Below are 21,692 nucleotides of genomic sequence, written 5' to 3'. Positions count from 1 at the left end.
GGTAAACAAGATGAGAAATTAATCAGGATTAGACAGATTCATAGAGGATAAGTCTATCAATGGCTACTTGCCATGGCAACTGAGAGGACCTCTACATTCAGAGACACAAAGCCTCTGAATCCCAGAACCAGGAGGCAACATCAGATAAAGGCCTCAGCCTCTCTGCCCCGTTGCTGGTCCTCCAAAGGAACTGGGTGGCCATTGTGTGAGACAGGATGCTGGACTAGATGGACCACTGGTCTGATCCAGCAGGGCTCTTCCGATGTTCATATGAAGGCCTCGGCCTCCATGCCTTGCTGTTGGACCTCCAGAGGAACGGGCTGGCCACTGTGTGAGGTAGGACGCTGGACGGGATGGACTACTGGTCTCATCCAGCAAGGCTCTTCTGATGTTTTTATGGGGTGTCATGCACTGCAATAGCCTTAAAAGAAATGCTTCACACAAAGCCAAAAAAGTTCCCCAAACCCCAGTTTAGTATCCATAAAAGTCAATCCCCCCAAACAATGAAAAACTTACTGACTTTATCCCCCCCCCCCCTTCAAAATAAAATCTCTCTCCAGTTTTACTTGTTAAGGGGACACAGGCGGCTTAAAATAGGAAACAGCTCTCCATGAGGAATAGCTCGCTATTCGAGGTTTCCGAAAAAGCAATTAGGTAGGCAGCAGCCTTTGCGTCTCTCTGCCTCTCCTTCTCCGGGGAAGCACCCTCTAGAAATGGAGGGGGTGAGGAGAGAGAGTCCCCACCTGTTAAGCGGCCAAAAGTTCTCCATGGCAGTGACCATCCGGGGGAAAAGAGGAGGTCTGGGGGAACTTTGGGGATAACAGAGAAAGCAGACCCCCATTTTCGTCCCCTCGTTTCCCCAACGGCCTAGGTCAACACCCTCCACTCTCATCCTCCTTTGCCCGCCTGCATCGCAGGCCGTGGGAGGGGGGGAGAGGGGTATTTTTGGAGACAGCACCTGTTCGAAACATTCCTGCAAACTCTGGGTAAGCACATAGCTTAGAACCCGGGGAGGGGGGGATGACACTTGCTGACACAGAGACAGTCACACATCAAGCCTTACAGACAGGGCTCGAACAGGCCTTTTAGGCCAAACCACAGAGAAGGCGGCTGTCCCCAAGAACTCCACCAAGGCAGCGCACTCTAGGCCTGTTCTCCGGCCAAGTACCCAAGCGGCTGCTTGGGGAGGCACAACGAAGAAGGCACTGATGTCCGCTATGGGACTCAGCTCCCTCCTGGATGTCGCCTTTTCAGCGTGTGCTGTTACTAAACAGGTCTGAGAGAAGCCCTATTGGGCCGGGGCTGACAAACTAGCTTAAACCTGCTTTGGTCCCAATGGGACCACACATGGAATCACAGAAAGGAGGGCCACGAGCGAAAGAGGCCGGGGATGTGTTATGTTCCTTCATGGTGTGAGAAGAGGAGATTTGCAGCAGCTGAGGCTTGCCCCATCACAGCACTGCCCAAGGGAGGGGAGGGGGCATGGCTCAGTGGTAGAGCCTCTGCTTGGCATGTAGAAGATCCCAGGTTCAATCCCTGGCATCTCCACTAAAAAGAACAAGGCAAGATATGATGGGAAAGACCTCCACCTGAGACCCTGGAGAGCCATGAAGTGGGCTGTAGCTCAGTAGCAGAGCCTCTGCTTGGCATGCAGAAGGTCCCAGGTTCAATCCCTGGCATCTCCACTTAAAAGGACCAGGCAAGAGGTGATGGGAAAGACCTCCACCTGAGTCCCTGGAGAACCATGAAGTGGGCTGCAGCTCAGTAGCAGAGCCTCTGCTTGGCATGCAGAAGGTCCCAGGTTCAATCCCTGGTACCTCCAGTTAAAAGGACCAGGCAAGAGGTGATGGGAAAGACCTCGACCTGAGTCCCTGGACAGCCATGAAGTGGGCTGCAGCTCAGTAGCAGAGCCTCTGCTTGGCATGCAGAAGGTCCCAGGTTCAATCCCTGGTACCTCCAGTTAAAAGGACCAGGCAAGAGGTGATGGGAAAGACCTCCACCTGAGACCCTGGAGAGCCATGAAGTGGGCTGTAGCTCAGTAGCAGAGCCTCTGCTTGGCATGCAGAAGGTCCCAGGTTCAATCCCTGGCATCTCCACTTAAAAGGACCAGGCAAGAGGTGATGGGAAAGACCTCCACCTGAGACCCTGGAGAGCCATGAAGTGGGCTGTAGCTCAGTAGCAGAGCCTCTGCTTGGCATGCAGAAGGTCCCAGGTTCAAACCCCAGCATCTTCAGTTAAACAGAACCAGCCAATGGTTGATGTGAAAGACCTCCACCTGTGACCACAGAGAGCCAATTCCAGCCTGAATAGACAATATTGATCTTGAGTGACAGGGGAGGGGGCGTGGCTCAGCAGCAGAGCATCTGCTTGGCATACAGAATGTCCCAGGTTCACTCCCCAACATCTTCAGGTAAAACAGACCAGGCAGTAGGTGATGTGAAGGACCTCTACATGAGACCTTGGAGAGCTGCTGCCAGTTTAACCAGACAATTCCTGAGTACCAGAAGAGTTGCGGCCTGTCTGAGGGGACAATCCCTAAGACCCTTGAGAGCTGCTGGGACTGTGATTCCCATTCTACAGTGAGGGAAGCTGAGTGAAAGCAAAGCTACTTTAAAAAAATAATTAAAAGGAAGATTCTCCATGCTTTAAAAACAACAGGACAGGCAGTAAGAAATCATAGTTGGAAGGGACCTTCAGGGTCATCTAGTCCAACCCCCTGAACAATGCAGGAAACTCACAAATACCTCCCCCTAAATTCACAGGATCTTCACTGATGTCAGATGGTCATCTAGCCTCTGTTTAAAAACCTCTAAGGAAGGAGGTTTTCCCAGCCCAGGGATGCAGTGAAGGAAGAATCCTTATCTGAGGTTCTACCTTCAGGTGAATAGCCATGTTGGAATCATAATCAGGGCTTTTTTGTGGCAGGAACTCCTTTGCATATTAAGCCACACCCACCTGATATAGCCAAACGTTTACAGGGTTCTTATTACAAGGAATACTGTAAACTCTTGGAGGGGAGGTGTGGCCTAATATGCAAAGGAGTTCCTGCTACAGAAAAACCAACAATAATAACAATAATAATAATGCATTGTGTGCAGTACAGCCAGGTGATCCTAAGATTGTCCAGCAGCCATATATGCTAGCTCTTTTAGCTGTATGCACCACTAGGTGGGAAATTAGACTTCTTTTTAAGGCAACAGACATATCAGAGGTGGTTTCCCCCAGCCTTGGTATTCCTTGGAGGTTGCCCATCCAAATAATAGAAAGGGCCGCCTGTGCTTAGCTTCTGAGACCTGATGAGATCGGGCTAGCCTGGGCTATCCACTCTGTGAGACAGGATGCTGGACTAGATGGTCTGATCCAGCAGAGTTCTTTTCTCTTGAAGGCTTTGGGCCTTTATGCTCTGTCACTGGCTCTCCAAAGGAACTGGTTGGCCACTGTGTGAGACAGGATGCTGGACTGGATAGACCATTGGTCTGATCCAGCAGGGATTTTCTGAGGGTCTTATGAAGGACTTGGTTCTATGCCCTGTTGCTGGCTGTCCAGATGAACTGATTGGCCACTGTATGAAACAGGATGCTGGACTAGATGGACCACTAGTCCAATCCAGCAGGGTTCTTCACAGGTTCTTATGAAGGTTTCAGCCTCTGTGGCCTGTTGTTGGCCCTCCAGAGGAACTGGTTGGCCACTGTGTGAGAAAGGAGGCTGGACTAGATGGACCCTCCCTGGTCTGACCCAGCAGGGCTCTTCTGATGTTCTTCTCAGGGGAAGGCCTCGGGCTCTCTGCCCTGTTGTTGGCCCTCCAGAGAAACTGGCTGGCTCCTGTGTGAGAAAGGAGGCTGGACTAGATGGACCCTCCCTGGTCTGACCCAGCAGGGCTCTTCTGATGTTCTTCTCAGGGGAAGGCCTCAGCCTCTCTGCCCTGTTGTTGGCCCTCCAGAGAAACTGGCTGGCTCCTGTGTGAGAAAGGAGGCTGGACTAGATGGACCCTCCCTGGTCTGACCCAGCAGGGCTCTTCTGATGTTCTTCTCAGGGGAAGGCCTCAGCCTCTCTGTCCTGTTGTTGGCCCTCCAGAGGAACTGGTTGGCCACTGTGTGAGGCTGGACTAGATGGACCCTCCCTGGTCTGACCCAGCAGGGCTCTTCTGATGTTCTTCTCAGGGGAAGGCCTCGGGCTCTCTGCCCTGTTGTTGGCCCTCCAGAGAAACTGGGTGGCTCCTGTGTGAGAAAGGAGGCTGGACTAGATGGACCCTCCCTGGTCTGACCCAGCAGGGCTTTTCTGATGTTCTTCTCAGGGGAAGGCCTCAGCCTCTCTGCCCTGTTGTTGGCCCTCCAGAGGAACTGGTTGGCCACTGCATGAGACAGGATGCTGTTGTTCTGAAGCAGCAGAACAAAGTTTGAGTTCCAACAAAGATCAACTAAGTTTTATTCTAGATATAAGCTTTCATGTGCATGTACACATCTTCAGATGCGCCCTTCAGACTACACCCTTCCTGGGACTACTTGGGAGAAGGAAAATTACATTTTCCCAGAGTCAAAACATTTATCGTTAAGCCCCAGGGAAGAACGGACTTTCCCTGCCACAGAAATGCAACCTCATGGCCCAGATCTACCACCAGGAACCACTGTGGATTCACTGACATCAGCAAAACCGGGAGAAAAAGAGGGGAAACCCAAGATCTTTCCCTCGTCCTACAGATCAGAGCACAGAAACTGGAAGGCCATGCCATGCCAACTTCCCAACATGCATTGCAAGCCACCATTTTCACAGGCAAGCTTGAACCAAACAGGCAGGCAATGTGATGGCTCTTTCCCGCTTCACGTGGCTTTTCAGCCCTCACTGATCTATACACAAAGAACACTTGCATCTCCACTTATTACAGAGCAGAAAAGGGTACCTCTTAAAGTACACTGCATTTTGCAATTTGATCCACAACGTCCACCCAAGAGCAAGCTTTGACCATAGGTCTGGCACCGTTGCTATAAACCTTGTTGCCACCTCACCACTGAAAAGGGGTCAAGCGTGAGGAAAGCGGGAAAACTGTGCAGTGGTTAGAACATGGGTTCCCAGCATGGCGCCCGGGGGCACCGTGTTCCCTGCTGGCACTTTCCTGGCATCCACCAAGTGCTTTCAGAAAGTGGGTGGAGCTGGGTGGGGCTCTTGCCTAGCATGGCTTCTGATTGGCTATCGGTGATCTGATTGGCTGTGCAAGATAAAAGAACCTTGGTTCTTTGGCAGCTACTACCACAGTGCTGGTTTTATTTTCTCTCTCCTTTTGCCCAGTATGTTCTGTAAGCTACCTCTCATCTCCCCTGCACCCAGACTTCCTCTGGGTGAGCGTGCAGATCTCCTGATGGCCCCCTGGGTTTTGGCTACTGTGTGACACAGAGCACTGGACTGGATGGGCCATTGGCCTGATCCAACATGGCTTTTCTTATGTTCTTATACCTGTGGCAATGATGCTCTGAATTCTTGGTGCTTGGGGGGACAGTGGGAGGGCTTCTGGAGTTGTGGCCCTGTGGGTGGACCTCCTGATGGCCCTTGGGTTTTGGCCACTGTGTGACACAGAGCGCTGGACTGGATGGGCCATTGGCCTGATCCAACATGGTGTCTCTATGTTTTTATGTCTGTGGCAGTGATGCTCTGCATTCTTGGTACTTGGGGGGACAGTGGGAGGGCTTCTGGAGTTCTGGCCTTGCTGATGGACCTCCTAATGGCACCTGGGTTTTGGCCACTGTGTGACACAGAGTGTTGGACTGGATGGGCCACTTGCCTGATCCAACATGGCATCTCTTACATTCTTATATGGAGCAGAGGTCCATCAGAGGCTATTAGCTACAAGGTATTGATGGAATGCTCTGTCTGGGGCAGTGATGCTCTGCCTTCTTGGTGCTTGGGAGGGGGACAGTGGGAGGGCTTCTGGAGCTCTGGCCCCACTGGTGGACCTCCTGATGGCACCTGGGTTTGGGCCACTGTGTGACACTGAGTGCTGGCCTGGATGGGTCACTGGCCTGATCCAACATGGTTTCTCATGTTTGTATGTGTCACTCAACCTACTTTGGCAGACATTTTGTAGTCGCACCCATCACCCTGTAGCAGAGTTCAAAAGATGCTCACAGCCTCAAAAAGGTGGAGGACCGCAAGGTTAGAGCATCAAAGGATCCAGGAGACTCAGGTTCAAATCCTTGTGAAGTTTGCTGGGTGATCACTGTCCACTTTCTCTCTTCCAAAGGGTTGCACTGAGGATGAAATGGGCAATGTACTAGCTATATCAATACACAACTTGATCGGGGCCCAGAGTTCTACAGGAGCCAATCTCAAGACTTATGAGCCCATTAGAGAGGGTTTATGGTGTGGCAGGGATATAGTGGACATTATTCCTTTGAGACATAAGACTATCATCTTATGTTGAAATCATGAAAGGGGGCAGGATCTTTCATCCTTGCTTGGGGCCCAAAGAAATGTTCAGGCCCTGCTGTGGCAACCTGGAGCGGTGCCCCTATCTTTCTCCTGCTTTGTCCTTCCCTATCTCAATCCAAGCAACCTGGAGGGTACGTAGGACATCTTTTGCCAAATTCCCTGCCAGAATGTCTTCCTTCAACAGAGCATGAAATAAAAACTCTCCTGTGCCAGCAGAACACAGGAGAAGCGAGCAGCAGAGTGCGGGGCAGAAAAATCAGAGTCTTGCTCATGAATCTGCTTCCAAACTCAGCTGGGAACATAGGATCGGATACCTCTGAGCACGTGCAGAGTGAGAAACTGCTTGTACACGCACACACTTCTTTGGATCAGAGAAAAGGCCGGGAATATAAACAACAATCCACACATGCCTTCTGGAGAAGTCATACACCCATCCAAACCTGCTCGCAACACTGCACATGGATTTGTGTCACACAAAACATCCTTCCACCATGCAGATCTGAAGCAGACTCATTTATTCACAGAGGGAATCTGGAGTGGTGACCTGATTTCTTCTACAGGCGTCTAGTCCCTGTACGGCTGCAAACAACGTCTGGGAACGGCCCAAACAAGGGCCCGAAAATGACTTCGGGATCCGAGTTTCTGTAGGTTATGCAGTTCTGCAGCAACTGGTGGGTTATGCAGGGAAGTTCTCCCTACAAGCCTCACCAACGACCAAGACTTCTGCTCCACAACACACGCATGTATATGAAAAAGACGCTGCCCTGTCAAACTCTGACATGTGTGAATTTGTATAACTCAGCCCCACCCCCAAGTGCTCAGTTTGGATTTCACGGGGAAAGAATCCAGGTTGTGTTTACAGACGCACCGTCTGAACAACTATGAATGTCACAGTGGGATAACAGCTTAGCGAGTCAAGAATCCAGCTCACGAAAGGCCGGGATGGGGGGGGGGGTGCTATTTTAGGTGACTCCTAAACTCGCCTAGTTCAAAGCATGGGTCTCAACACTCTCTCAACTGACGAAGTGTGCGTGCACATGAAAGCTTATAAGCATAGACAGCTTCAAGAGAGGATTGGATAAGCATGTGGAGCAGAGAGCCATCAGTGGCTATTAGCCACAGCTTATCGTTGGAACTCTCTGTCTGGGGCTCTGTATTCTTGGTGCTTGGGGGGGGGGGCACAGTGGGAGGACTTCTAATGTCCTGGCCCTACTGGTGGACCTCCTGATGGCACTTGGGGTTTTTTTGGCCACTGTGTGACACAGAGTGTTGGACTGGATGGGCCATTGGCCTGATCCAGCATGGCTTCTCTTATGTTCTTATGTGACACAGAGTGTTGGACTGGAGGGGCCATTGGCCTGATCCAACATTGCTTCTCTTATGTTCTTATGTGACACAGAGTGTTGGACTGGATGGGCCCCTGGCCTGATCCAACATGGCTTCTCTTATGCTCTTATGTGTGCCACAGAGTGTTGGACTGGATGGGCCACGGGCCTGACCCAACATGGCTTCTCTTATGTTCTTGTGACATAGAGTGTTGGACTGGAGGGGCCATTGGCCTGATCCAACAGGGCTTCTCTTATGTTCTTATACCTTGAATAAAACTTTGTTGGTCTTAAAGGTGCCACTGGTCTCAAACTTTGTTCTCTCTCTGTGTAAAACTTCAGAGCAGGGGTGTCAAACATACTGTCTGTGCGTTGGAACCAGCCCATCCAGGGTTGGCCCACGAGCAACTGGTCACTATGCTTATTGCCAGATGGCCGAGGCTGTGGATGTTGTCCCTGTATACTGTCCCCATGCTGATGAGTAATGAACAGTGGCAGTGGGGCATCAGGGAGATACTTTAAGGAAATCAGGGCTTTTTCTGTAGCAGGAACTCCTCTGCATATTAGGCGACACACCCCTGATGAAGCCAATCCCCCTGGAACTTACAGTAGGTCCTCTACGAAGAGCCCTGTAAGCTCTTAGAGGATTGGCTACATCAGGGGTGTGTGGCCTAATATGCAAAGAAGTTCCTGCTGCAAAAAAAAAAGCCCTGAAGGAAATACTATAAGTGCCAAGCCTTGAATTCAGCAGGTGCTCACAGCAGCGCAGCTTCCGAACCTTTCAGCGGGTTCCCCTTCCTCCACCCCACCTACCTTGTCCACTGACTAGTAGGTGCAGCTGCATAACAATCCCTGGATGAGCTCCACCATCTATTTTTCTACAAAACGACCCCTGATAAGAGCATTAATTTTTCAAGCATGTTTGTATATTGAGTTAATATAATATCGTTTATTGGGGTTGCCTGTGCCCTTTAAAGCCCTATATGGCCTGGGACCTGCCTACCTGAAGGACCGTCTCTCCCCACACGTTCCCCAGAGAGTACTGAGGTCGGGGACTCAAAACCTTCTCACCATCCCCGGGCCCAAGGAAGTCCGTCTTAAGACAACCAGAGACAGGGCCTTTTCCATAATGGCCCCTACATGGTGGAACCAGCTGCCGGAAGAGGTGAGGGCCCTGCGGGACCTTGCTCAGTTCCGCAGGGCCTGCAAGACAACCCTCTTCCGGCTAGCCTACACCTGACTGGGAAATAAATGTAGCTTATTAGATTTCTGCGAATCATTGTATAGATTTGATGTTAAGATTTTAAGGTTTTAAATGTTCTGACTTTTTAAAATGTTTATATATGTAATAATAATTTAAACTCTGTTTTATTGTTTGCTGTGAGCCGCCCTGAGCCATTTTTATGGGAAGGGCGGGATATAAGTCATTGAATGAATGAATGAATGAATGAATGAATGAATGAATGAATGAATGAATGAATAGTTTATAACTCCAGTACCTGGCATTGAGTTTTATGGCACATATGGCTGACGAAGTGCCATTTATGTCAGATATTAGCCCTTGTACATATGAACATATGAAGCTGCCTTATACCGAATCAGACCTTTGGTCCATCAAAGTCAGTATTGTCTTCTCAGACTGGCAGCGGCTCTCCAGGGTCTCAAGCGGAGGTTTTTCACACCTATTTGCCTGGACCCTTTTTATATGGAGATGCCAGGGATTGAACCTGGGACCTTCTGCTTCCCAAGCAGATGCTCTACCCCTGAGCCACCGTCCCTCCCATTTAATAAAGGAATCTGACAGCTCTGCTTTAGAACACAGCTTTTAGTTCTTGCAACAGCAGTAATGTCATTTAAAAAAAAAAACATGTTTGCAAGAAGAGCATATATGACATTCTGGGAAGAGAGATGCTGAGAAATTCTAGCCAGATTCCTTGTTTGCATATTATAGAGATTATAGCGCTGGAAAAAGTGCAGAAAAGCGCAACTAGAATGCTTAAAGGGTTGGAGCACTTTCCCTATGAAGAAAGGTTAAAACGCTCGGGGCTCTTTAGCTCGGAGAAACGTCGACTGAGGGGTGACACGATAGAGGTTGACCAGATTATGCACGGGATGGAGAAAGTAGAGAAAGAAGTCCTTTTCTCCCTTTCTCACCATATGAGAACTCATGGACATTCAATGAAACTGCTGAACAGTCGGGTTAGAATTGATAAAAGGAAGTCCTTCTTCACCCAAAGGGTGATTAACATGTGGAATTCACTGCCACAGGAGGTGGTGGTGGCTACAAGCATAGCCAGCTTCAAGAGAGGATTGGATAAATATCTGGAGCAGAGGTCCATCAGTGGCTATTAGCCACAGCGTATTGTTGGAACTCTCTGACTAGGGCAAGTGATACTCCATATTCTTGGTGCTTGGAAGGGGCTACAGTGGAAGGGCTTCTAGTGTCGTGGCCCCACTGGAGGACCTCCTGATGGCACCTGGGTTTTTGGCCACTGTGTTGGATTGGATGGGTCATTGGCCTGATCCAACATGGCTTCTCTTATGTTCTTGCACCTGGCCCAGGGGCTCAATCGAGTCTCTGTGATTTCCCACCGGGCCCCAATCCAGCCTGCATGACTTTCCACCTAGCCCTCTGCATATCCACCCGTTCCAAAGATTCATCCCTTCCTGATTCCATTTACTTTCTCCTGTCTTAATCAGACATGGTCCAAGGGCTCTTAAACCTCTACTTCCCAGCGCAAACAGCCACAGAGGCCTTGGCAAAGCTCTTCTCTTATAAATGTCCATTGCTCCCTTCTGTGCATTAGACGGGAGTCAACGCAACGGAGAAGCCTCAAGGGGAGGCCTCTGCCACTGTGCCCAATGGGGAAGGGGCAGGGAAAGGGCCCTTTGCCCATCTCCACCTGGGAATCACGCAGGAGGTGCAGCCAATGGCACAAGTCCATAAAGCTTTGGTTTGATTCACAGTATGGCTTTGGTCAGGGGTCGTTTTGTAGAAAAATAGGTGGTGGAGTTCCTTAGCATAATTCATTTGCATATGCTGTCCCCCACTAGCCAAAAGCAACCCGATGCAAGAAAGGAGAGCCCCGGGCGAGCGAGGCCTGCTAGAGATCCAGCCAGCCCAAGCAGGCCTCGCTCACCTGGGGCTCTCCTTCGCCGCCACCCCCTGTGCAGTCAAAAGGCCAGCAAGCCACCCGCCACCCAACATCACAGAAGAAGGAGGCGGAGGAGGAAGAGGAGAAGGAGGAGATGACATTGGATTTATATACCACCCTCCACTCAGAGTGTCAGAACAGCTCACAATCTCCTTTATCTTCCTCCCCCACCACAACAGACACCCTGTGAGGTGGGTGGGGCTGAGAGGACTCTCACAGCAGCTGCCCTTTCAAGGACAACCTCTGCCAGAGCTATGGCTGACCCAAGGCCATTCCAGCAGGTGCAAGTGGAGGAGTGGGGAATTAGACCCAGTTCCCCCAGATAAGAGACAGCACACTTAACCACGACACCAAACTGTCTCCCAGTTTGAGAAGTGGAGAAAGGGTGGTGAGGGCTTCTCCAGCGGTTAAAGAGGGCTGCTGGAGGTGTGGCAAAGCCCCTGGTGGCTGGCTGGCTGCCCGCTCTCCTAATCCAGGGATTGTTATGCAGCTTCACCTACTATTCAATGGACAAGGTAGGTGAGGAGGAGGAGGGGGAACCCACAGAAAGTTTCAGGAGCTGCACTCCTTTGAGCTCCTGCTGAATTCAAGGCTTGGCTTTGGTCAATAATTCCTTCGCTAGCCAAGGCCTCGGGATGAGTCTGGATAGTACGACTGCCCAACCTGCCTGCTAGACCTTCGGCCATAGTGGCAAGTCTAGACATACTTTTGCTGAATTTCCCAGGCTCGCATCATACTGCAACTTTCTGCTACTGCCAACCGGCAGGTTCAACCCCAACTTTGCATTCAAGTACCCAAGTGAGACGCCATTTCTGACTCCCTCGGCCTGGCCCCTCTAGGCCTCAGCCCGTAACCCATTAGTAGAGCCATCCCCAGAAGGAAACACGGTCCCCCAGAGCTTTGCAGCTCAAACCAAGGCACCCATCACAAGGGTCCCATCCATGTACTGACCAGGTTGACTCTGCCTTGTTTCCAGGATCCGATGAGATCAGTCTATCCTGGGCTGTCCAGGTCAGAACAGATAAACAGAGGGGGGTTGCCATTTCCTGTCTCTGGACTCCACCCTGAGACAAACAGCACTCAGCTAGCGGCCCGGAATAAATAAAGGTTAGTAAGCGGAGAGGCCACCAAGTAAAGGAGTCCGTGTTCTCTCCATCATCCTAGATCAGGGGTGGCCAAACTGTGGCTCGGGAGCCACATGTGGCTCTTTCACACACATTGTGTGACTCCTGAAGTCTCCACCGCCCCGTCAGCCAGCTTGGAGAAGGCATTTGCCTCTTTAAATCACTTGTCGAAGCCGAGCCAGCTGGCAGTTTGGAGAATGCATCTGCAGTTAAAGTTGCCTTCTTTCCACCTCTACCTCCCCCATCTATTTGCTTTCCTTCCTCCACCCCTCTTCTTCCTTCCTGTCTTGCAGCTCTCAAACATCTGATGTTCATGTCTCGCGGCTCTCAGACATCTGACATTCGTGTCTTGTTGCTCTCAGATATTTCACATTTATTGTATGTGGCTCTTCCATTAAGCAAGTTTGGCCACCCTTGTCCTAGATGCATGTCCCTTCCTGGGGGGTGGGGGGGAATTTTACTCATTGGCCCATTTGGCTTTCACATCCCCACATTTTCTCTGTTTGCCCCTGCCCCCCCAGCACAAGAATTAGCAAACTTTTTCTCCTGCTCACACCCAAAGATTTGGATGCCCTGCCACAAACTCTCTGGGTCAGAGCTCTGTACCCTGAGAAAGATAACAAGACATGAGTCACGGATACCATCTGAGACCCAATAAAATTACAGCCACCAGAACCTTCCAGGGTGGATAAGAACAGTTTTTTTGGGGGGGGAATGGTTTCATGGAGGATACCAGCATCTCTAGGGCAGGGGGGTCAAACATGCAGTCCAAGGGCCAAATCAGCCCCCCAGAGGGCTCCTATCAGGCCCCAGTGCAACTGGCTCTTGTCTGCTTCCTTCTCTCTCTCTTTTGCTTCCTTCTGCAACTTAGCTTGCTTTGCCAGGCTCTTTCAATCGCACAGCAGAACTACTGAGCCAAGCCTCTCTTCTATTGGCTGAGGCTCCCCCCCCAGTCCCCTAGGGAAGGAAGGAAAGAGCCAGAGCTTCCTTTGCCCAGTTCCCTGGAACCCATGGGAGAAATACAAAGAAAGCACCTTTAAGACCAACAAGTGCTAATGTTTTAAGCATGTTTCATATAAAGCTTTTTTAACAAAAAAAAAAAACTTTTGTGTTTGTGTCCTTTAAAAAGTTTATATCTCTGCTACCTAATCTTAAATAGGTACACAAACGGCCCAGCCCAACATGGCCCGGCCCTACAAGATCTCATTTATGTCAGATCCGGTCCTCATAACAAATGAGTTCGTCACCCCCGCTCTAGGGCCTATGAGCCCTGTCGGATAAATGGAGCCTCCATGTCCAGAGACAATCTACCTCGACATAAGGAACATATGAAGATATTAGTCGCCAGGGAAAACAGCTGCCTTCCTGGCCACTGCTGGAAACAGGACGCCGGACTCAGACAGACCTTTGCTGCGATCCAGCAGCCCGGGTCAAATTCTACAGGGGCACAACAGAGTCCAACCCAGTCCCTGCCACCCTGCCCCGGGGGGGACCACCTGTTTGCTGGCCGACAGGCAGCAGGCGTCATAAGAGGGACGGCTCTAATTTTAGCCCTCACCCAGCGCAAGAGGGGGAGACCAAGCCGCAAGGCTATACACCCTCACTGGCAAAAAAACACATAAAGAAGTGGGCGGTTGGGGATGCCAGGAGGGCAAATTACACACACACCCCGCCTACCAATCCCCAGATCTAACCCTTTTCCCTTTTGGCTCCGCAGTACCAAACCCTGCACCCTCCGGGATGCAACCAGTGCTGCCTCTAAACTGAGTTAGCGTGAGCTAGCTCACAGATTTTGAGCCCCCGGCTCACCCATTTTGGTCTTCGCTCAAGAAGGACACCCCCAGAGCACACTCGTGGATTGCAGCAGCTCACAACTTTAATACCAGCAGCTCACGGTTTGTAAGACCAGTAGAGCACACAAAGCAGAATTTCTGCTTAGAGGGAACACTGGATGCGATCCCCAGCCTTTTGGATCTCTGGCACTGCGCCAGGGCCTCCCCCAAGCGTCCAATCCTTAAAAGACATCCAGATAGGAGACGCCCGCCCCCAAAAAGAGATCTATACCCCAAGTGTCCAATTTTTGCAAAGGGGGGAGGGCTGCAAGGCAAAAAAAGTCCTTGAAAGACATCCAGATGAGACCCCCCCAAAAAAAGATATCTACACCCCGTGTCCAATTTTTGCAAGGGGGGGGAGGGCTGCAAGGCAAAAAAAGTCCTTGAAAGACATCCAGATAGGAGACCCCCCCCCCAAAAAAAAAAGATACCTACACCCCGTGTCCAATTTTTGCAAGGGGGGGGGAGGGCTGCAAGGCAAAAAAAGTCCTTAAAAGACATCCAGATAGGCCCCCCCCCAAAAAAAAGAGATATCTACCACCCGTGTCCAATTTTAGCAAGGGGGGGGGAGGGCTGCAAGGCAAAAAAAAAAGTCCTTAAAAGACATCCAGATAGGAGACGCGCCCCCCCTCCAAAAAAGAGATCTCCACCCCAAGTGTCCAATTTTTGTAAGGGGGGGGGAGGGCTGCAAGGCCAAGAAAAAGTCCTTAGAAGACATCCGGATAGGAGAAACCCCCCCTATCTACCCCCTCCCAGGGTTGCTTTTCCACCCTCCGCCCCTCTTGCCCTCCCCAGATCCCCCCCCCCGCTTTCCTCCCCACTGGGGGCTCTGCTTCTCTTGCTCCAAGGTGCCCCCGCCTGGGCCCCCAACTTTCTCCTTGCCTGGCCTTCAAGTCTCCTCCCTGCGCCCCCCCCCCTCCTCCTGCACCTTCCCCCTTTATTCTGCAGCCTCATTCCACCCTCCCCCCCCAAAAAAATAAAGACCCCTTCCCTCCCTCCCCAGCCCTGCAAGAACTCACGGTCCGGAGGAACTGGACGTCGTCCTCGCCCTCCCCGCCGCCCTCGGCCATGGCTGGGCTGCTGCGGGCTCGCTCGTCTGGCGGGGAAGGCGGTGGAACCCGGGGAGGGGAGGGGAGAGCGGCGGCGCGGGCTACCCGCCTTGCCTAGTCCGCAGCCGCCGGGAGCCGCGGAGACACTGAGCGAGCGCCCCGCGCCTCCGCCAGCCCCGGCCGGCCGGCTTCGCTGCCCCGCCCCCCGGCCCGCCCCTCCAGCCCAGCCGCGCACGGCGAGGGAGGGAGGGAGAGAGAGATGGAAGCAGAGATCTCCGCCGATGGAGCCTCCCCGGGCGGGCGCAGGCTACCTGCCACTTACAAAAAAAAGGGTCAAGGCAGGGCCCTAGCCAGGGTTTCACAAGTCTTGCCACTTCTCAGGAGCTTTGTAGGGTAGGGGCAAAAGCTGGAGGCTCTGAATGTGGCCAAATTGAGACAGCCAACCCTAAAACTTTGGAGTGAAAAAGGGACTGTACCTTACTTGCGGGATCTAGGGGAGGGGGGGCAGAGGGGGGTGTTTGCCCTGGGCACCGACCTGGGCAGGGGGGGTACCAAATTGGGTATGGAGTCCGTTGTATTCTATGGGGCCATAAGATAGAATGGCCCAAAAGAGGGTGTCATTTTTTAATTTTGCCCCCCCCTCAACCTTTTCGTTATCCCCGGGCCAAAGGAAGCCCACTTAAAATCTACCAGGGACAGGGCCTTCTCTGTTATGGCCCCTTCCTGGTGGAACCAGCTGCCGGAAGAGATGAGAGCCCTGCAGGACCTTGCTCAGTTCCACAGGGCCTGTAAGACAACCCTCTTCCGGCTGGCTTATAACTAACCGGCACAAGAAACTAAGTGTGGTTCTATTAGACTTCTGTTATTCCTAATGTTTTAATGTTTTAAATGTTTTAACTGTGTTAAATGCTTAAAACTTAATTATTATGTTGGATTTTGTGTTGTGAGCCGCCCTGAGCCACTTGGTGGGAAGGGCAGGATATAAATCAGAAATAAACTAAACTAAAACTAAACAAAGAACATGTCGATCCGGTCCTGCTTGCTAGTTTCCTTGCTGGCTTCCTTCCATTTCCTCTTCCTACCCTGGCACTTTGCAGCCAGCAGCTCTATCCATCCTCCCCTCCCCAGCCCATTCCACATGGCTTCCTCTGCCGCCCTCCTCTCTACCTGTTGCTTTTGCAGCCACAGTGATCTGTGCCCTGCTCAGCTCTCCTGGCTCTGGCTGCCGCCGATGACGCTTCACCGGCTCAGCCGTGGCAAAACGGAAATGAAAAAAACAGGCTGAATACTGGAGGTCCCCTGGAAGTCAGAGGGCCCTGCCTGGATGTCAGGGGGCAGTGCCCCCACAGGCCACCTGTGGCTACAGGCCTGGGTCAAGGTAGTCCCCCTGTAAGAGCCCCACGGTGCAGAGTGGTAAAGCTGCAGCATTGCGGTCGGAGCCCTCTGCTCACGACCAGAGTTCGATCCCCGGCGGAAGCTGGGTTTTTCAGGTAGCCGGCTCAAGGTTGACTCAGCCTTCCATCCTTCCGAGGTCGGTCAAAGGAGTCCCCGGCTTGCTGGGGCAGCGGGCGGAAGCGGAGATGCCTGGGGAAGGCAATGGCAAACCACCCCATAAAAAGTCTGCCATGAAAACTTTGTGAAAGCGACATCACCCCAGAGTCGGAAACGACGGGTGCTTGCACAGGGGACTACCTTGACCTTTTTTTTTAAAGCAGAGAGATAAACTTTTCAAAGGACACAGACAAACATGACTAAAGATTTGTTTTTAAAACCCTTAAAATAAAACAGGCTTAAAACATTAGCAATTGTTGGTCTTATAGGTGCTTTCTTTGTATTTCTCCCATGGGATCCAGGGAACTGGGCAAAGGAAGCTGTAGCTTTTTCCTGCCTTCCCCAGGGGACCAGGAGGGGGAGGAGCCTCAGCCAATAGAAGGAAGAGAGGCTTGGCTCAGTAGCTTTGCTGTGGGATTGAGCAAGCCTTGCAAAGCAAGTTGTGATGCAGAAGGAAGCAAGAGAGAAGGAAAAGGAAGCAGATGACAACCAGTTGCTCAGGGTCTTGATGGGAGCCCTCCAGGGGCCACATTCGGCCCTGGGCCACATGTTTGACACCCCTGTGCTAGAGGGAATCCTGTTGTTACCCACTTCTGGAGGTTCGGGGCAAGACCAATCATGCTGGTCTGCCGCACAGGGCTTTTTGCTAGCAAGGCCAGGAAAGAGCCGACGCCTTCATGCCAAGGGCTTGCTAACTTTTCTCAATGCAAAGTTAATTGTGCCGGCCTACCTTGCAGGGCTGGTGGTTGCTTGCAGGGCCGGGAGCAGACAGCAAGAGAGAGCTGACACCTTCGTGCCAACGGCTTGCTAACTTTTCTCAGTGCGAGGGTAACGTGCCGGCCTACCTTGCAGGGCTGGTGACTGCTGGCAGAGCTAGGAACAAATGGACCAATTCAGCACTTAGCACTTCTGTGTGAGGCTCCTCGTGGCGGCTCTTTTCCCCTGCGTGTTCCCTTCTTGCTCCCTGCCCCGCCAAACTCAAGAGCCGAGAACGAGACCAGGGCAAAGACTAATACAGAATTGGTCAAGGAGGAAGAGCCGGTGCCTCTGTGCTGACGCTTGCTAACTTTGCTCACTGCAAGGTTAATTGTGCCGTCCTACCTCGCAGGGCTGGTGGTTGCTCAGAGGGCAACAAACTGAGGCAAGAGTCGATGCCTCCGTGCCGAGGGCTTGCTAACTTCTCCAGGGCCAGGCTGGTCACCGTTGGAAGCAGGCTGTGGGACTGAATGGGCCAATCTGTAAGGCTCCTAAAATTCTTTTTTTGAAAGCTTTTCCTGATGAAACAAAGCATCTGGGACCCTTGGGGCAGCTTTGAATGCAGAAAGCATTTAAGAGAGGGTTCAAAACGTCTTGTTTTGAACTTTAATCTCCCAGCAAACAAACTACCAGCTGCAACCAGCAGCCACCCCACCTATTAATTAGGGTTATTTTTGGGTCTTAAATTGATTTAAAATTTGATTGAATAGTTTTATCTGACCTTAAGGGATTATTATCCACTAAATCGAGGTAGGATAGTGGCCAATTAATTAGAAGAGGGTTGGGGGAGGGGGCGATTAATTAATTAGTAGAGAGCAGGGGGAAGGGGTGAAAAAAGAAAAAAAAATTAATTATTATTAAAATTCTTATTATTTAATTGGCTGAGATGACTAGTAGTGGTTAGAAATTTTGAGGTGGAGTGGGCAAATGAACAGAACACGCTGTGTGGTTGCTGACTTAAGACAGAGACCCAGCTTTTGGAAAATCGTGATAAGTGATGTCGGGCCAGGGGATTCCAGTGCTCCTGGGGAGGGGAAAGTACAGCGGTGGGAACAGGCAGAATGTGAACGGAAGGAGTACGAGACACAAGAGGGCTCGCCCCCCTTCCAGCCTGTGTCCCATCCCAAGGATGGCAAGCGGGACGGCCAAGTGGAGACACTCGCCTCCGTCCCTGGTGATGTGCAACGCCAGGTCCATAAATAATAAAACCTCAGTCCTGCAAGAATTTTTCATCAGGCAGGACATGGACCTGGCTTGCGTGACGGAGACCTGGGTGCGGGAGGGGGAGACAGTTGCTCTCTCCCAAGTAGCCCCGCCTGGGTTCTCCGTCCTTCACCAGGCCCGGACTAGCGGGCCGGGGGGAGGGGTGGCCTTTTTCATGCGGGAGGATTGCTCCTTCAGGACGCTTCCGCCGCCAGAGATCAAGGGCGTGGAGTGTGTGGGCCTGGAGTGGGACGTTGGGGAGAGTTTGGCAATCTGGCTGGTGTACCGTCCGCCTAACGCACCAGCCAGTGCCCTGCCGTCCTTGATGGAGGCTGTAACAGGCTGGGCATTGGAGCATCCCCGACTTATAGTCCTGGGTGACTTCAATGTCCATGCCGAGGACGCAGCTTCCACTCGTGCGACGGACCTAGTGCTTTCCATGGCAGCACTGGGACTTTCCCAATATGTAACAGCGCCCACACACCAGGCTGGGCACACACTAGACCTGATCTTCGCGGCGGGAGTAACAATGGGTCAGATATCTGCTGAGGCAGTGCCATGGTCTGACCACCAGGTCCTGAAGGCCCGTGTGGACATACCACCTCTGTCCCGTTTAGGCGGTGAGCAGATTTGGGCTCGCCCGCGTAGTCAGATGGACCCATGGCGGCTTCAGATGGCTATGCGGGACCCTTGGCCTACCGGCGACTCGTTGGATGGGCTGGTGGAGACCTGGAACAACCGGCTCTCCGAGGCCATCGACGAAATCGCTCCCAGACGTCCTCTTCATCCTCGATCACGATCCGCCCCGTGGTATACCCCGGAGATGCGATCGATGAAACGAGAATTAAGACGACTAGAGAGACAATGGCGTCGCGCTCGTGACGAAGCTACGAGAACATCATATAGGTCATTTATGAGGGCCTATGAGATGGCTATTCGGACTGCAAAGAAGGAATACTTTGCATCCAGAATCGCATCTGCGACCTCGCGCCCAGCACAATTGTTTAGTATAATTCGGTCATTAACAGAACTGCCGCAGGGCAAACAAAATAGTAGAGAATTGGAAATAGGCTGTGAGGCTTTTGCGAGCTATTTCGCAGATAAGGTCTCGTCACTCCGACACGACCTACCCGCCATAATTAATACAGTAGATGAACTTGGGGCACCGAGCACGTCTTCTGGTTCAATTCTGGATTCCTTCAGCCCACTCAGTCTGGAGGAAGTCGACAGGACCCTTGCAGCTGTACGCCCTACGACCTGTAGGTTAGATCCGTGCCCGTCTTGGCTTATAAAGGCCAGCCAAACGTGGCTACGTGAACCACTACAGGACATCATCAATAGGTCCCTGATTGAAGGGATCTTTCCCACACCTCTTAAAGAGGCAGTGGTCCGTCCCCTCTTAAAAAAACCATCAGCAGACCCGGCCACATTGGCGAACTATCGGCCGGTGTCAAACCTTCCCTTCCTGGGTAAGGTCATAGAGCGGGCGGTGGCGACTCAGCTGCAGGGATTCCTGGAGGACACTTCCGCACTGGATCCATTCCAGTCCGGCTTTCGGCCAGGTCACGGGACGGAGACAGTTCTGGTCGCCCTCATGGATGATCTTATGCGACATCTGGATCAGGGCGGTTCTGCAGTGCTGTTGTTACTAGATCTGTCAGCCGCTTTTGACACGGTTGACCATCAGCTACTGACTGACCGCCTTACCGATGTGGGGATACAGGGATCTGCCTTGCAGTGGCTGACTTCCTTTCTCCAAGATCGGGGACAAAGGGTGGTGATAGGGGAGGAAGCATCCCAGAGGCACCCCCTTAGTTGCGGGGTGCCGCAGGGAGCGGTCCTATCCCCGATGTTATTTAATATCTATATGCGCCCCCTTGCCCAGATAGTCAGGAGGTATGGACTGGGTTGCCATCAATATGCGGATGACACCCAGCTCTACCTAATGATGGGTGGCCAGTCTGACTGTACCCCGGAAAATCTAGACCTGGCATTACAAGCCGTGGCCTTCTGGCTCAAACTGAGTCGGCTGAAATTGAATCCGACGAAGACGGAGGTTCTCTACCTGGGTCGGGGCGGTCCGGGGAGAGAGATCCAGCTGCCGGCCCTTGACGGGGTGCCACTAATACCGGTCCCCAAGGTCAAGAGCTTAGGCGTGCTCCTCGAGTCCTCCCTTACAATGGAGGCTCAGGTGGCAGCCACTGTTAGATCTGCCTTTTTCCATCTTCGGCAAGCACGGCAGCTGGCCCCTTACCTGGACCGCAACGACCTAGCGACGGTAATCCATGCTACGGTCACCTCAAGAATAGATCACTGTAATGCTCTCTACATGGGGCTACCCCTGACGCTAACCCGGAGACTACAACTAGTGCAGAACGCTGCGGCACGGCTGTTAATGGGGCTACCACGATGGGAGCACATTCGGCCAGTGCTGAGAGAGCTGCACTGGTTGCCTGTTGTGTTCCGAGTTCGCTTCAAGGTGTTGGTATTAACCTTTAAAGCCCTTTATGGTCAGGGACCTGCCTATCTACGGGACCGCCTTTCCCCATATATCCCCCAGAGAGCACTGCGATCAGGGACAAAAAATCTGCTGTCCGCCCCTGGCCCAAAAGAAGCCAGGCTATCCGCAACAAGATCTAGGGCCTTCTCGGTGGCAGCACCAGAACTCTGGAACACCCTCCCAGAAGCTATAAGGGCCCTGCGGGATTTGTCGGCGTTCCGCAGGGCCTGTAAGACCGAACTGTTTAGGCAGGCTTTTCTGGTTGACTGAAAATGGGCTGCCACCGGACATCCTACAGAAGCTGGTGGTCATAGTCAGAACCTAATACCGCCAGACTAGACTGAGATAGCGTAATAGTTTTTAACCTATAAATGTATTATGGTTTTATATGTTTTTATGGAATTGATTGTTTTTATGATATTGTAAGCCGCCCTGAGTCCGCTTGCGGAGAGGGCGGGATATAAATATAAAGTAATAAATAAATAAATAATAAATAAACTTGTGTCCATTTCCGGAGAGGCCAGGCTGGCGTTATTACCTTTACAGGTCACTTGTCAGCAAAAAACGGGAAACAAGATTTGTCAAGCAGTTGAAGAGAGCGATGGTATATTTCGGGGCAGCCAAACTTGTGTAATGTAAGAGCCACATAGAATAAACGTCAGATGTTTGAGAGCCATAAGACACGAACGTCAGGCGTTTGAGAGCAGGAAAGAAGAAAGGCAAATAGATGGCGGGAGGAAGAGGTGGAAAGAAAGCAACTTTAACTTGAAGAGCCAC

General features: G+C 51.8%; 1 protein-coding gene across 1 annotated transcript in view; it reads right to left on the bottom strand.

The window, feature by feature from the left end:
- The window catches only part of RYR1 (ryanodine receptor 1), a 271,145-nt gene extending 256,191 nt beyond the window's left edge, over window positions 1-14,954 (bottom strand). The window contains exon 1 of the mRNA XM_060257511.1: window positions 14,876-14,954. Coding sequence (XP_060113494.1) covers window positions 14,876-14,926 — 51 coding nt within the window. The 5' untranslated portion in view covers window positions 14,927-14,954. The remainder of the gene's footprint in view (window positions 1-14,875) is intronic.
- Between the last annotated feature and the right edge of the window lie 6,738 nt (window positions 14,955-21,692).

The sequence above is a fragment of the Heteronotia binoei genome, chromosome 17 (assembly GCF_032191835.1).
Source record: "Heteronotia binoei isolate CCM8104 ecotype False Entrance Well chromosome 17, APGP_CSIRO_Hbin_v1, whole genome shotgun sequence".
Taxonomy (NCBI): Eukaryota; Metazoa; Chordata; class Lepidosauria; order Squamata; family Gekkonidae; genus Heteronotia; species Heteronotia binoei.
Note: the sequence above shows the minus strand (reverse complement) of the source record. Positions and strands in the feature narration are given on the sequence as shown.